Source organism: Podarcis erhardii (assembly GCF_964252035.2).
Source record: "Podarcis erhardii genome assembly, chromosome: 9".
Lineage (NCBI taxonomy): Eukaryota > Metazoa > Chordata > Lepidosauria > Squamata > Lacertidae > Podarcis > Podarcis erhardii.
In genome coordinates, this window is record NC_138512.1 from 5230287 (window position 1) to 5246110 (window position 15824).

The 15824-nt window shown below is 44.0% G+C and overlaps 1 protein-coding gene across 2 annotated transcripts in view; it reads left to right on the top strand.

Annotated features, from left to right (window-relative positions):
- The window catches only part of C1QTNF7 (C1q and TNF related 7), a 40590-nt gene extending 33329 nt beyond the window's left edge, over positions 1-7261 (top strand). For both annotated transcript variants that reach the window (XM_081876440.1, XM_081876439.1), the window contains exons 2-3: positions 5346-5591; positions 6233-7261. In XM_081876440.1, the coding sequence (XP_081732566.1) occupies positions 5346-5591; positions 6233-6864 (878 nt within the window). In that variant the 3' untranslated portion in view covers positions 6865-7261. The remainder of the gene's footprint in view (positions 1-5345; positions 5592-6232) is intronic.
- Positions 7262-15824: the final 8563 nt, after the last annotated feature.

The following is a 15824-nucleotide window of genomic DNA, read 5'->3' on the forward strand; positions in this document are numbered from 1 at the left end:
CAGGGGTAGGCTGAGACCTTAGCAAGTGTTGACTAAGACTAGAGTGCAGAGTTGGAGCACGGTAGACTTTGGCGGAGGGGATCTGTTGCAGGATGAGCAGCTTTGCTGCCTGATTTGATGAGTCCCCTTCCAACAGATTGTGCTTCAATATTTGTAAATAAAACAAATATTTGTTAATAAAGCAAAAAATAGACTATAACTCTCCAGTCCTATCTCATACAAAGGAAGCTAAGTACTTCAACCCTGGATTTCTCACCCAATCAGAGAAATTGAAGCACATAATGGCAGAATATTTTTTTGCTTAGCTGGTTTTGCCAAACCACCAACTTAAAACAACAAGAAGATTCCATGCATATGTTGTGAGTCATATACTGAATCTGTTGCTCTATATTCCTCCTTATAGCATCAGTATGGAACAAAGATTGTTTGGTCTACAATTTCATCTGTATTAAGTGGTACCTCCTGCAGCAAAAGCATTAATTCTTGTTTTGGCTACAACAGCTGATCAGATTTTAGTGGCCCTTAAGCCTGCAGGGGAGAACTGCAAAAGAGCCCATGATGCATCCATTATATTCAATTTTACTGCTTTTAATTTTAACAACCAGTAAAGTTGTCCCACCTCCAGCATTCTAGAACTGAGATGTAGAAATGTCACTGTAGTCGTGCCGCTTTAATAACAGAACTTGCCACAGTTTGAATGACTGTTTTCATAAGTAAAATTTGGCAGGGGTTCTGTATTTGCTATAGAAAATATCTGACATTTCAGACATTTGTATTTCACATGTTTGAAAGCAGTTGACAAGACAGCTAACTTCCAAGTTCTGCAGTGCCTGAGTCAAGAAAAATACAACCAACTTGTTCAAGCACAGGTCTACATGCCAAAATACTTTGATGATATTATTTGCCTATTATGTGATCAAATGACTTTAAGCGATTTTATGAGGGGAAGGAGTATTGTATATTGGGAATGAGTTAGATTGGTTAGATTGTGGAAACAGAGCTTCGAGAGGCTGGTGGACAAGCGAGCCGCCATTGCTGAAGGTGCTCATCTGATTTATTCCAACCAAATGGCCCTGTTTGCATATTTACCCGGCCAAATATCCTAATTCTGAGGCAAGGGAGCAATCAGTGCAGTGGCAGCTGGTGCCCTTGGAGCCGTGGAGGGCAGAGGGCAGAGAGACCAACAGCAGATTCCGAAAGATTTAAAGAAAGTATTCATGTACGCCACCACCGCAGCAAGAGTTGTGATTGCACAGAACTGGAAAAGGGAATGTTTACCGACCAAAAAAGATTGGTTGACCAAATTAATGGAGTACGCGGAGATGTACAAGTTGACTGGGCAGATAAGAGATCAAGCAAAACAAAAATTTAAAAAAGATTGGAACATATTCAAACAATATTTGAAAGACTATTATGGGGAAGTTGAAATTTTGACTGGTTTAGAATAACTCCTGTAAGAATAAAATACTAAAATATAGCAGAAAATCAGGAAAACAAACTCTTAGACGTGTTAAGAGAGGCATTCAAATAAGTAAAACTGAGGATCCAAGTAAGAAGGGGAGGGAAGTCAAGTATAAAAGGAATACAAATGACTCAAGCAATTAAGCACAAACTTTTGTTTTTGTTTTCTTTACTTTTTATTATTTAGAAATACATGTTTTGCCATGAATGTAAATTAAAAGAATAGAGATGATTTGCAGAGAGAGAGAGAGAGTTGATGACAGGCAGAGCTGAGGGATTCTACCTAACCCCTTCCTCCTCCCTGCTGAGTTCTACAAGCGGCCACACAGAAACTAAGGGGAAAGAAGTCAATGCAATAGTGGTGGAGGCAATGACTGTTGGTTGTAAGTCAGAAGAGAGGTGGGTGCTGACTGAGGGCAGTTTCAGCTAATTCATAGAATCATAGAATCATAGAGTTGGAAGGGACCACAAGGGCCATCGAGTCCAACCCCCTGCCAAGCAGGAAACATCATCAGAGCACTCCTGACATATGGTTGTCAAGCCTCTGCTTAAAGACCTCCAAAGAAGGAGACTCCATCCCTGAAGGCAGGGGGTGGCCGATCCCATTTTGCTGCCTGAGGCGAAATGGGAAGGTGCCGCTCTTGCCCACTGCTGCTTCTTCCCTCCCCACTGCTCTGTTTACTGGAAGCAGCGGCTTCTGATGAGATCTCACGAGACTTCGTGAAAGTCTTGTGAGATCTGGCCAGAAACTGCCACATCTCTGGCAGGGGCAGCAGGGCACCCGTGGGGCACCAACCTGTGTGATTCCACCACCCGAGACAGCTGCCTCAGTCCACCTCATGGGTGGGCCCTCGGCCTAAAGGATCGTTCTCCAATGAACACAGGCCTGAGATGTGTCCAACATGGGGGGGGGGTGTTGACGTCACACATGTGCATGATGTCACACATGTTGCACGGGAGAACTGTTGTATCAGGAGAGGCCGCCCAGACCTCCTCCTGATGCGACATTCTTGTGCCAGGTCACACTAGTCTGTGCACTGTCTCCTGATGCTGTGGGGCCCAGGGCAACGTCCCACCAAGCATCCTCTGCCCCCACCCCAAGATTGAGGGGGAGCTGAGCCCCATCCTAGATGACATGGGGGGATGTAGAGGCCTCAGCCGCATACAGTTGGCATACCTGCCACTGAATCAGCCCCCTTCCACACCCCTCTGCTGTGGTTCCCCACCCCCCATTACCTGAGCCTAGAGGCTAATAATAACAGAGACACCTTATTTCTGTGGTTTAAAGTTGCTTTAAAATGTTTAATATTGTGCCTTAATTGGTGTAACCTACCCTGGAATCTTATGGTGAAGGGTGAGTAAAGTAATAGTAGTAGTTGTCATCATCGTCATCATCATGATGATAAAGATAATAATGATGATAATAATGATGACAGACCATCCAAGTGTCCCTATTTTCAAGGGACATCCCTGATTTAGAGAAGCCGTCCCAGTTTCTGATTTCCCGGAATGTCCCACTTTTCCTTAAAGGTAAAGGGACCCCTGACTGTTAGGGGTTGCAGCGCTCATCTCGCTTTATTGGCCGAGGGAGCCGGAGTACAGCTTCCGGGTCATGTGGCCAGCATGACTAAGCCGCTTCTGGCAAACCAGAGCAGTGCACGGAAACGCTGTTTACCTTCCCACTGGAGTGGTACCTATTTATCTACTTGCACTTTGGTGTGCTTTCGAACTGGTAGGTGGGCAGGAGCAGGGACCAAGCAATGGGTGCTCACCCCGTCGCAGGGATTTTCCTTAGGATGTCCCCATTTTCAGTGAACGGTATGGTGTTAGCCGACCCCTGAACCATCTGAAGGCAATCCTGTATAGGGAAGGGTTTTTTATGTTTAATGTTTTATTATGTTTTTATACATGTTGTCAGCTGCCCTGGGCGACTGGGGCAACCCAGCAAGATGTGTGGGGTATAAATAGCAAAATGATCATTATGGAATGGGGCGTTCCTATTTGCAGCAGATAAATGTTGGAGGGTATGTGATGATGGTGGTGGCAGGTTCATGTCTGAACACATTCACAACAGTATTTCTTAGCTTTTCTACTGTAATGGTACAGTACACATGAACACACAACCACAGAGGCAGACTCTGGGGCTAAATCAATGTCTATGAAAAGTATGTGGTCTCATCAAGGCCAATTGGTTTAGGTAACGGTAAAGGTAATGGACTCCTGGACGGTGAAGTCCAGTCAAAGGCAACTATGGGGTTGTGGCGCTCATCTCGCTTTAAGGCTGTGGGAGCTGGCGTTTGTCCAGCAGTTTTCTGGGTCATGTGGTCAGCATGACTAAATGGAGCGCACAGAAATGCCATTTACCTTCCCGCTGCAGCAGTACCTATTTATCTACTTGAACTGGTGTGCTTTCGAACTGCTAGGTTGGCAGGAGCTGGGACAGAGCAACGAAAGCTCACCACCGTCATGGGCATTCGAACCACTGACCTTCTGAACTGCAAGCCCAAGAGGCTCAGTGGTTTAGACCACAGCGCCAGCTACATGGCCTCAGTGAATTGTATAGAAGTTATTATGCAGAAGGTTGCTCTACAAGCTGTTCAGCATTTCTCCAAGTTGATCCTTGACAGATTGTGTTGGCTCTAGTAACCGGTGTGTATTATGTAATGTTTTTGCTGGCACATACATTAATTATTTTAGTGTCAATTTTACAGAAAGAAAAGGAAAACAGTGAAAACAACATCCAGCTACATTCATATTTCTGTATTTCATCTTGGCATCATGTACAAAATGCAGGCAAAATTCGACCTCTTGCTTTGGCAAAGTTTGCAAGGTGTCTGATTGTTCTGTCTTAGGGCCGAGCTGGATGTGTGCGGGAAGATGCTTAGCTGAGGACCCCGCTACACCCTAACAGCTGCAGAGCAGTGGGCAGGGTGTACTTTGCAGCAGAAGAAAGCAGTGCTTGGCAAGGCTACACAGGCCCGGCAGCAGAGTCAAGCAACTGGTTTCAGGCAGCGTCGTGGAGCATAGACAGGAATTGGTGTCTGAATGGTACAGGAAGAATTGAGGCCATATGGTGTGGAAGGGTGCCACTTGACTCCAGTTTAGGCAGCAAAATCTCTTGGGCCAGCCCTGAACTCTTCCACAACCCTCCTGCCACCATGTTATTTATGGGTTCCTAAAATGGAAATGGTTTACTGGTGTTTTGCAGATTGCCAGATGACTTAGCGCAGATTTTCTGTCAATTTTCTGTTCCCTGCCATCCCATCCTTTTGCTGTATAGCATTGCCAGGCATAACCTTCTCTTCCAAAAGTAAAAGCTGGCATAAATTAATTGGTTGTCACAAGCCACATAGTCATACGCATGTAATGTTTTTCAGGAGCAGAGCTGTCAAATCTTTTTTCTTAATGCAAGATATATATTTTCGCAAGAGCACCGGGGGAAATTGCCCATGGAAAATAACGCTTTTAAGGTTGAGGCCCAAATTGCCTGCCAAGCAAATACAGTAGGTGGGCCTCCTGCAACTGCACATAATTTGGTCTTCTAAAATAAGGTATGCTATTGAGATTGGCATAGTATATTTAGGTGTTTTTTTCTGCCTGAAACAAAGTCTATTGGTAAGATGCTTACAGCCTAAGCTTTAGCGCATTTACTTAGAAGGAATTGCTTAGAAATTAATTATTTTCATAAAACCATCAAGGAGAACCCTGATGGAACATAAAGATGTACATAATTTGTATATTTTGATATGTGCGCACCTAAAATGTGTTATGTACCTATATGTGTGTATAAATGCACATATTTTAAACAAGTGCCCATCAACTACTGTTAAAGTTTGAATTAAATAAGATGAATTGATTGTCTGCACATTTTGCATTTTTTCCAGCACCAGAGATGTTTGTGTTGTTCTGTGTCACAAGTTTGGCCATCTGTACAAGTGGGCAGCCTCTTCTCAGCCAGTTTAAAGGCGAGCATTATTCCACAAGATACGTATGTAGCATACCTGGGTTGCCAGGTGCTGCAGGTCTTCCTGGAGATAATGGATTACCTGGACCTCACGGGCGCATTGGGATCCCGGGACGAGATGGCCGAGATGGCAGGAAGGGAGAAAGGGGCGAGAAAGGCAATCCAGGTACTGAATATTCATTCTCTTCTTTCTTTCTCTTTCTTTCTTTCTTTCTTTCTTTCAAAAACAAAACTCTATCAAAACCATTTTATAATACTGAGTGGTGTTCAGCTAATTTTACTCAATGTAATCACAGGGAAATTATTGAGCCTGGCTAGGTTAGGTTCATTTATTTCAGTAGGTCTGCTCTGAGTTGAATACCACCCCTAGATTCCAATGCCAGCCCTGTAAAATGCTTTATTGGAAGTATTCAGCACTACATAATTCAAATTTGTTTAATTTTGTATTGATTGTCAGGAGTTCATTGCATTTGATTCTACTTGATGCAGCTCTTAACTAAACTTAACTTGCTCTCTTGGAAATGAATATTTTTAATTTAAAAAACAGACAAGATTCACATTGTATACTTTGATAGCCCATGTATTTTGGTGGAGACAGTGGGAGTCCTGCTATCAGAGAAATATATTCCTGGGACAAATAAAGGAAGAGAATTCTTTAAAGCTATATTGCCACTGGCTGTGCGCTTCATTTCTATCTAATAATCCTGGATTATTTGTGTGCTTGATAATAACTGAATGCCAGCCAACTAAGTCACATATTAGAGCCTTTGAAAACAATGGATTTAAGTGACTTTCTTCTCTTTTAAGGTTTAAGAGGAAAGACTGGCCCTGTAGGACCAGCTGGGGAGAAAGGAGACCAAGGAGAAGCTGGCAAAAAAGGACCCACCGGGTCAGGAGGTGTTAAAGGCAGCGTGGGTCCCGTGGGTCCCGTTGGTCCCAAGGGGGAGAAAGGAGACAGAGGGAAACCAGGTTTACCAGGTACCTGCAAGTGTGGGCAAATAGTTCTGAAATCCGCCTTTTCTGTTGGGATCACGACGAGTTACCCGGAGGAAAGGCTTCCAATTGTTTTCAACAAAGTCCTTTTCAATGAAGGAGGGCATTACAACCCTTCGAACGGGAAGTTCATATGCGCCATCCCAGGGATCTATTACTTCTCCTACGACATCACTTTGGCAAACAAACACCTTGCCATTGGCCTGGTCCACAATGGGAAGTTCCGGATAAAGACCTTTGACGCCAACACAGGGAACCACGATGTTGCTTCCGGGTCCACCGTGATGTACCTTCAGCCGGAGGACGAGGTCTGGCTTGAGATCTTCTACACGGATCAGAACGGTCTCTTTGCCGATCCCACGTGGGCAGACAGCCTGTTTTCAGGATTCCTCCTGTATGTTGATACAGACTATCTTGACTCCCTATCAGATGAAGATGAATTGTGAGGCTGGAGATAAGCGGCCTCTAAGTGAACACAAGACAATGAACAGAATCTGGCCTTCGCTGTTACTGAGACAAATCAAGGGAGGATTTTTATTTTGCTGACGAGGCCTCCGAAGCAGAAGACTTCTCTTGCAGTAACAGATGCTGTCTGCTGTTGCTTTTATTAAGCAGATGGTTCTACTAAGTCGATGTACATAACAGTTCTCTCAGAAACCATGCTTATAATATTTAAGCAAATGTATGATAATGTACATGCAGTTTTATATAAAATATGTTGAGTAAATGACTGGATTACTATTTCTGTAAAGCTAAATATAAATGATATCTGTGGTAAATACTTTTATGGTTCAAGGGAGGTAAGTGTTAATAAAGTAATGCAATAAAAAATTGTAAATGCAATTATACTGCTGTTCACTCTTTGAAATGATTTGACAACAGTCAAGACTTGGAAAAGTGTGCAAGCTGTTCTGGACAAAGTGGATTCTGGACAAGGTGGACTGTTTCAAGAAGTGGCAGAAAGATATCTCTAGATTTGTCTGGCAGGGCAAGAAGCCTCGAATAAAATTTAAGATATTAACTGATGCTAAAGAAAGAGGTGGATTTGCCCTGCCAGACCTTAGGCTTTATTATGAATCAGCTGCATTTTGTTGGCTGAAAGAATGGCTGCTTCTTGAAAACACGGACATTCTGGACTTGGAAGGTTTCAATAATGTTTTTGGATGGCATGCATACTTGTGGTATGATAAAGTCAAAGCACATAAAGCTTTTAAAAACCATATTGTCAGGAAAGCACTGTTTAATGTCTGGATAAGATATAAGGATTTGCTTGGAAAAGTGTGCAAGCTGATTCCTGTATGCCTTCCCTCCATCTTAATTGCCACCCTGTGTTGCAAATAGGAATGGAATTTTCTGGGAAAACTCAAAGCCAAATGTATCCACACAGTTTTTTTCAAATTCCCATACTGAGCCTTAATCTCATCAAGCAGCTAAAATTACAAACAATTCCACGCATAATATATGTGTGTTTATAAAGGCCAGGTTTCCTAAGTTAAGCTGCACATAAGCATATAATATTAAAAGGTAAAAAAGGTAAAGGACCCCTGGACGGTTAAGTCCAGTCAAAGACGACTCTGGGGTTGCAGCGCTCTTCTTGCTTTCAGGCCGAGGGAGCTCCACAGACAGCTTTCCAGGTCATGTGTAGCACTTGAATAAACCACTTCTGGTGCAATGGGACACCGTGATGGAAACCAGAGTGCACAAAAATGCTGTTTACCTTCCCGCCACAGCAGTACATATTTATCTACTTGCACTGGCGTGCTTTCGAACTACTAGATTGGCAGGAGCTGGGACAGAGCAACAGGAGCTCATCCCGTCATGGGGATTTGAACATAAGACGAGTCTGCTGGAGCAGGCCAATGGCCCACCCAGTCCAGCATTCTGTTCTCACAGTATCCAACTAGATGCTTGAATCTGCCACTGGTTCAAGACGGGGTGATGCACCACTTCATCCCGGAACTGATGACTAAGATTCTACCCAATACCTTACCTCAGCGCAGCCAGATTAAATGCATTGCTGGCCAGCAGGGTATGAAAGCAGACAGTGCCTGGCCAACCAGTGAGACCCTGACCAGAAATAAGGGCTTCTGATTTGCCCACTTGAACTTAAGGTTTTGTCAGGCAATTATGCCCAGCAAACCAGTCACAACACAATCTCTAGATGGCTGCTAGGGGAAAAGGGGGAGGCCGTAAATATGGCCCACCTAGGAAAGGGGGTGAGCGGCCATTGCTGAGCCTCCTTACCCAATTGCACTCTCATTTTTCATCCCTGCTTATAACACATTTTCATAGCAGCTACTTCCAAATTGATCGTCGAAGTGATAACATGGCAAAAGGCAAAAATAATTCATTAATTCCAGCTGTGCTCCTGCCTCTAAGTGCAGCTACTCACCCTCTGTGTTAACAGCCACATAAAGCTAAAATGAAGTGTGGACTCACAAGTGTCTTAGCCACACCTATGACTGAAATTGAGTCACTAATATACGTAGCGAGAAAGACAGATGTTACCCTTTAATGGGGTCATGACAGCAATGGAAAAGTGAGTTCAGTTTCCTAAGATTTCCCCATGTGGATTATGTATTTTCAACTGCTGAATAATATTGGCATGCATTTCCTTAAACAAGAAACATCTTAATCATTGCTCTTGTAGGTGGTGGCAAAAAACTGCTTAGGAATATGGGTGTATTTTGTTAGAGACACACACAGCGTGCCCCACAGCTACCGCCCATGTTCAGCCCAGCCATGTTTACCTCAGCATGACTGGCATGAGGAGAAACCACATCTTCCATCACAGGCTGAGCCAGTTCCAACTGCTCAGCCCCTCTCCCTTGCCTCAGGAGGGGTTTGGCATGGACTCTCTCATGCGGCACCAGGGAATAAGAAGGATCACAGCCGGAATGATCCTGGTCCCACATGTTCCTCTACCAGATTTCAGCATGAAGCAGCTCCGATGAGTAACAGCTACAGAAATAAGCAACAAATATAGAATAAACAATGAGTAGCAACTATAGAATAAACAGCACATCCCCAACTTTGTAGCTTTTCTTGAAATACACATAATGGTGATTTACAACAATGGTTTGTTTGAAAGCCCAGCAATTTATTTTTCACTATTTGGTAACAAATATGGGTCGCAGCTGACCCCTTTAGATAGAGAGCATGCACAAATCACTGCTCCCCACCATCATTCTGCAACCCATTTGATTTATAGCTGAATGCTGAGAATGGAGCCTGCCTTGCCCCTCCTGGTGGCAGAACACAGTCTCTGGCATCTCCCAGGAAGGCAAGGAAACACTGCAGCCTGAAACAACTGCGTCAGTAGATAGACAACAGTCAGCAGCAAGATGAACCTATACAGTGGTACCTCAGGTTACAGACGCTTCAGGTTACAGACTCCGCTAACCCAGAAATAGTACCTCGGGCTAAGAACTTTGCTTCAGGATAAGAACAGAAATTGTGCACCAGCTGGAGGCCCCGTTACCTATAGTGGTGCCTCAGGTTTAGAACAGTTTCAGGTTAAGAACGGACCTCCAGAACGAATTAAGTTCTTAACCCGAGGTACCACTGTAATCTGACTCACAGCGGGGCAGCTTTGAATGTTTACATTTTCTTTCTTTAAAAGAAATTTAAAATGCTGTGTGTGTGTGTGTGCATTCATTCAATGTTATGTACATTTGTTTTATTGCTCTTTAAGAAAAAAGGTAGCATTCATTTTTAAATATTAAAAAGACTTCTTTGGGCAGTGAGTTAGTGACCTGACTTGTTTCCCACAAGCCACTGCTGTGTACAACAGCTTTTGCTGCAAATAACGTATTTCCAAGATAATTACATCAAAGTTCTATGAAAAACTTATTTCCTTCAAATTTAGAAACTTCAGGGAGGAACAAAAATATAAATAAAATTATTGGGCACACTGAATTCTCCCCTCCCCCAACTGCACAGCTAGGCATGAAGAAGATGTAGAAGAGATGAACAACACTCATTATTCACAGGTATTTCATGGCAGATACAGAAAAGCTCCTCAGAAAATATCAATATTGGCAAAATAACAGCAAGATGGCTTGAGTGTGTGCTTTCTGATGGTGCCTGTGGCATAGCATGGGTTGCCAGTGCCCAGGGTTGTGCAGAGGGGGAGGGAGGGAGGGAGGAAAACGGACGGAGCATGCTGTCCTCCACCACCCCGCATTCCCAGCTGTCAATAAAGGTAAAAGAACACATTTCTAGCATTTCATAGAATCAGAATTATAGAGTTGGAAGGGAACCCCAAGGGCCATCTAGTCCAGCCCCCTGCAATGCAGGAATCTCAGCCAGAGCATCCATGACAGCTGGCCATCCAACCTCTGCTTAAAAACCTGCAATGAAAGACAATCCACAATCTCCCAAGCAGGACCTTTCAATGTCGGACAGCTCTTACTGTCGGAAAAACTGATGGACTTTTGGTATCAGACAAAATGAGTGGGAACTATTCTGAGTGCCTTTCCTTGCCACCCAAAAAATCCTTCCAGGTGTTCAGGGCCTTTGTACTAGGGTTGGGGAAGGCTGGGAAGCGGTGGCTCTCTGCAGCTTCCATCATCCTGACCACTGGCCGTGGCTGGCTGGGAGTTGGGAGCCCAACAACATATTGATGGCCACAGGGTCCCTCACGCCAGTTTTGTACCACCAGTGGCCAGTTCCCGGTCTCTCCTCGTGTCTGTTTGCACAGTTAAAACACTTTTCTTCTAGCTGGTAAGTGGTGCTGGCAAGTGTCCATGCTACACCATTCATTCCAAAAAACTGCCTGGCAGTTGAAGAGTCTGCAGTCGGATCTCTTTATATGCAAAAAAAAATGAGAGGCACAAATACAAGATGGGTGACACCTGGCTTGAGAGAAGTACATGTGAAAAGGATCTAGGAGTCTTGGTTGACCACAAACTTGACATGAGCCAACAGTGTGACGCGGCAGCTAAAAAACCAATGCAATTCTGGGCTGCATCAATAGGAGTATAGCATCTAGATCAAGGGAAGTAATAGTGCCACTGTATTCTGCTCTGGTCAGACCTCACCTGGAGTACTGTGTCCAGTTCTGGGCACCACAGTTCAAGAAGGACACTGACAAACTGGAACGTGTCCAGAGGAGGGCAACCAAAATGGTCAAAGGCCTGGAAACGATGCCTTATGAGGAACGGCTAAGGGAGCTGGGCATGTTTAGCCTGGAGAAGAGGAGGTTAAGGGGTGATATGATAGCCATGTTCAAATATATAAAAGGATGTCACATAGAGGAGGGAGAAAGGTTGTTTTCTGCTGCTCCAGAGAAGCGGACACGGAGCAATGGTTCCAAACTACAAGAAAGAAGATTCCACCTAAACATTAGGAAGAACTTCCTGACAGTAAGAGCTGTTCGACAGTGGAATTTGCTGCCAAGGAGTGTGGTGGAGTCTCCTTCTTTGGAGGTCTTTAAGCAGAGGCTTGACAACCATATGTCAGGAGTGCTCTGATGGTGTTTCCTGCTTGGCAGGGGGTTGGACTCGATGGCCCTTGTGGTCTCTTCCAACTCTATGATTCTATGATTCTATTCTATGATTCAATGGGGCCTGTGTCATAGCATGGATTGCCAGCGCCCGGGGCTCTGCAGAGGGGGAGGGAGGGAGGAAAATGGACGGAGCATGCATGCTTATTCAACTGCCTAATGATGTCCATGACACCTAGGAGATAGCAGCTGCAGAGCTAAGAAGAGTCATTCCTATTTCTGGGGAGGGCACTTCCTGGTTTGCATGGAAAAGCCATTTTCAATGGAGTCTGTGATGGAAGTGCACAGCTTTATTAAGGCAGCACTGGGTGTTGAAATTTTGGGCCCCTAATAATTTTGCGCCTGGGGCAACTGCCCCAGTGGCCCTCCACGCCCCATGCTAGGCCACTGGATAGCGCCCAAGAACACTTCCATAGCCATTTGGGAACCGCACAACTCTGGCAGTGTAAAGGAAGGAAATCTAGAACATGTGCAAGGAATCTGAAAAACAAAATCCATGCCAAGAGCAAAAGTGATGCTTGTGATAAGGAGAGTGAGGCCACAAGTAGACATGATGTGGGAGATTGCCTGTCTGATACTATCGGTCACAGGAGGAACCTGTAGATATTATACTGGTATCTATATTATTTCTAAAAGAGCAAAAGTAGCTGTGTTGGCCAAATTCCACAGTAGGTCAATACCATTTTTAAATTAGCCAAAATATTGCAAAATAGTGACCAAGCTCCCCGTAACTCTATATAAGGCTAGTTTACCTCCCCCTGAAAAAATTCTGAAAATTTTCCAAGTATATTCATTAGGTTATAGTGGCTGTCAAGACATAAAACCTGTTTACATAAGGGAATGTGAACTAATGCTATGTTCTAAAATACCCACCAACATGACTGGCTACTATGAAGTGCCCATTGGACCTTCTGTTCCCTGGTAGAGGCTGAGCACATTTTATTATAGGATATAGGAAAAGTGTCTTGAGTGTGTGTACATTACGGCCTTGCTTCCCATTTTCAATGAAATCAAACATTTAAAAAACAGCACCACCACCACTTTTTGGCAGTAACAGATTTAGCATTTGATACATCTTTAATATGCAGCATAGGTTTATTTATATTTTAGTGAGAAATTTGGTGAATCAATAAATGGTAACTGTGGCTTAATGTAGAGCATCCAGTTCATTTTTATAAATCTGTTCCAGAAGGTGATAAATCTGACTCAATAGGCCATTAATCTGAACCCCTAGGTGATAAATATGGCTAGGAAAGCCATCTATCTGAGTCAATAGGTTATATATCACCTACTGAACTGCATCTGCCCTGTCTTATTTAATAGTTATATCTTTCCCTTTGAGTAATTTATCTTTTCAAGAAACAATTTATTGCTTGCTGTTTAAATTCAACATGTAGGACATTTATTGAAGGAAGCGTACACGTTTCAGTAGCATGAAATCTGCCACGTGTGATTTTTAGAAGCATCTCATGCTCACATCACATTAGACTGAGTGCTTTAGGGATGGGCTTTCCGTGAGACATTTTTTTCTTGTTTTGTTACACACTTTTAACCTGCCATCCATCATCTGTAGAACAAAACATTAGTTTATAAAGTAAATTAAAATCAGAGCTATTGAGAAATGTAATCCAGTGTACTTTATTGCTTTTTTTTTTTTTACTGAAGTTGTTGATAGTAAATCACTTTCAGCTGCTAGAGGGTGCTAAATCCCATGGATTTGACCAAAGTCCAGCTCCTCAATTAGCTCTTTGCAATTCAGAGCCATATGTAAATTAGCCAAGGTGTATTGCAGTATTAGGAATAGACTCATCTCGGGAGGAAAACTCACTTGGTAGAGCCACCTCTCTTATGGAATTCCTGATTGCCTTCTGTTGTATTCTTGCACATAAGAGAATGGCTGTTGTTTTCCCACATAGGATAATTCTAAAAAAACAGACTGCTGCTTTTGCAGACACCATTACAGAGGCAGCAAAGTACTATATTTTCATGACTCTGCCAGTGGATGGTCTCATGTGTGCAAGCACAGTATATCTTTAAGAACAGATGGCACAAATATTTACTGCATTCCTCTATTTAATGCACACAAATATTTATTGCACATATATCCCGACTGTCATAATGGGAGTCAGTGAATCATAGAATCATAGAACAGTAGAGCTGGAAAGGACCAGTGGGGTCATCTAGTCCACCCCCAATGCAGGAACCTTTTCGTCCAACATGGGGCACAAACCCACAAGCCTCATGCTCTACTGACTGAGCTCTCCCACATAGTTGGCAGCCTGTTGGGCCAGAGATCTAGGTTTTTAAATCCCTGCCCATCCACAAAGCTTAAAAGGTGACCTTGGGCCAGTTACACGATCAGTATTACCTGCCTCACATGCTTGTTGTGACGACACAGAATAAATTAAATCATAAAGCAGCAGCAGCGAAGGGGCCCACTGCTTCTGATGTGGCTGGCAGCAGTCCTCGACTCTGCACAAGTCTCTGGGATCCTGTTGTTTCACATATCGTGCCAACTCTTTATCCTCATAGCACTGACAAGAACATTGGGCTTTGCCATCACTCCCTGAAGCGGTCTGCCAAATGTGACAGATCTTTCCTTAGCTGAGAAGGAGAAGAACTGGAAGAAGATATTCCATAAACAGAGTTGCCAACTTCTTATACTAACAAGGCTCTTGTGCCAGCAGAAATTCCCACTTCTGTTGGGATAGGATTTTTGTCTGCTTGAATTTTGTCTGCTACACGGTACTTAAAGCCACACAAACTGTACAGCAGTGGCAATCCCAAAGATGAACAATAGGATAGCTGGTGATATCTATATTTCTTTAATTTCAAACATTTAGATCATATACAAAAAGGAGGTTTGTGACTGGAAAATGTACTGCTGTCATCCTCTTCTGTGGCAAAAAAGAGAGCTCTTATTTTACCTGAAAAACTACTACTACTACTATTATTATTACTATTATTTTATTTAAAGACACTTTGGACAAATGCATGCAAGTCAACAGAGCACAATGCGTTTGCATGCAACTAAGTACTGAATCTGACCTGGGAAAAGGTACAAGGGGGCAATTTTATACTGCTCTTTGAAGAACTGAGTATTTTCTTTGGGAGATTTTTTTGGTTGAAAACCTAAATTTCAGCAACCTGCAACATGGATTGATCTCATTTTTTTAGATGAATTATAGCCTCACAACTCTATTGCGCCCACTTTCCTGCAAACGGTGCTGGCAAGAGTCTGGTGCTGATAACGCCAGTGTTGCAGGTTCGATCCCTGGATGGGGCAGCTGCATATTCCTACATTGCAGGAGGCTGGACCAGATGATTCTCAGGGTCTACTCCAGCTCTAAAATTCTATGATTCTAAGAGTGTGGAGGATTGCAGCCTTATTTATTTTTACACGGAAGGCTGGGCCTTGTCTGGACAGAGCTGAAGGAACAACGGCCGACTCACTTGTGCCCACTCACTGGTTTTCTCCGTTGAGTCCTGCATTGCGGGGGCTGGACTAGATGACCCTGGGAGCTCCTTCCAACTCCACGATTCTGATTCTAGAGTTCGCAGGGTATGGGAAACAGGAGGATCCCTTGCACTGCAGAGTGCAAGGACTGCTGCCAGCCCGGTTAAAGCAGCCTGTCCCTTCATATGAGTTCATGCATAGGAGCCAACTAGGGGTCCTTGGCCCCCCAATAAAATATGTGAGCCCTCCCCCCCCCAGTTGATGGCCATTGCCATTCAAATGGTGTGCATGGGCTGCATCTTGTGATCAACTGTGGGGTTTTCAGTGGGTAGCGTGGGGGCTGCAGGGGGGGGGGCCGCCGCACCGGGCGCAACATCTCGGGGGGGGGCGGCGCTGGCACTCGCAGCTCTCTGCCCCTACCTGGCTCACTCACTCTCCACGGG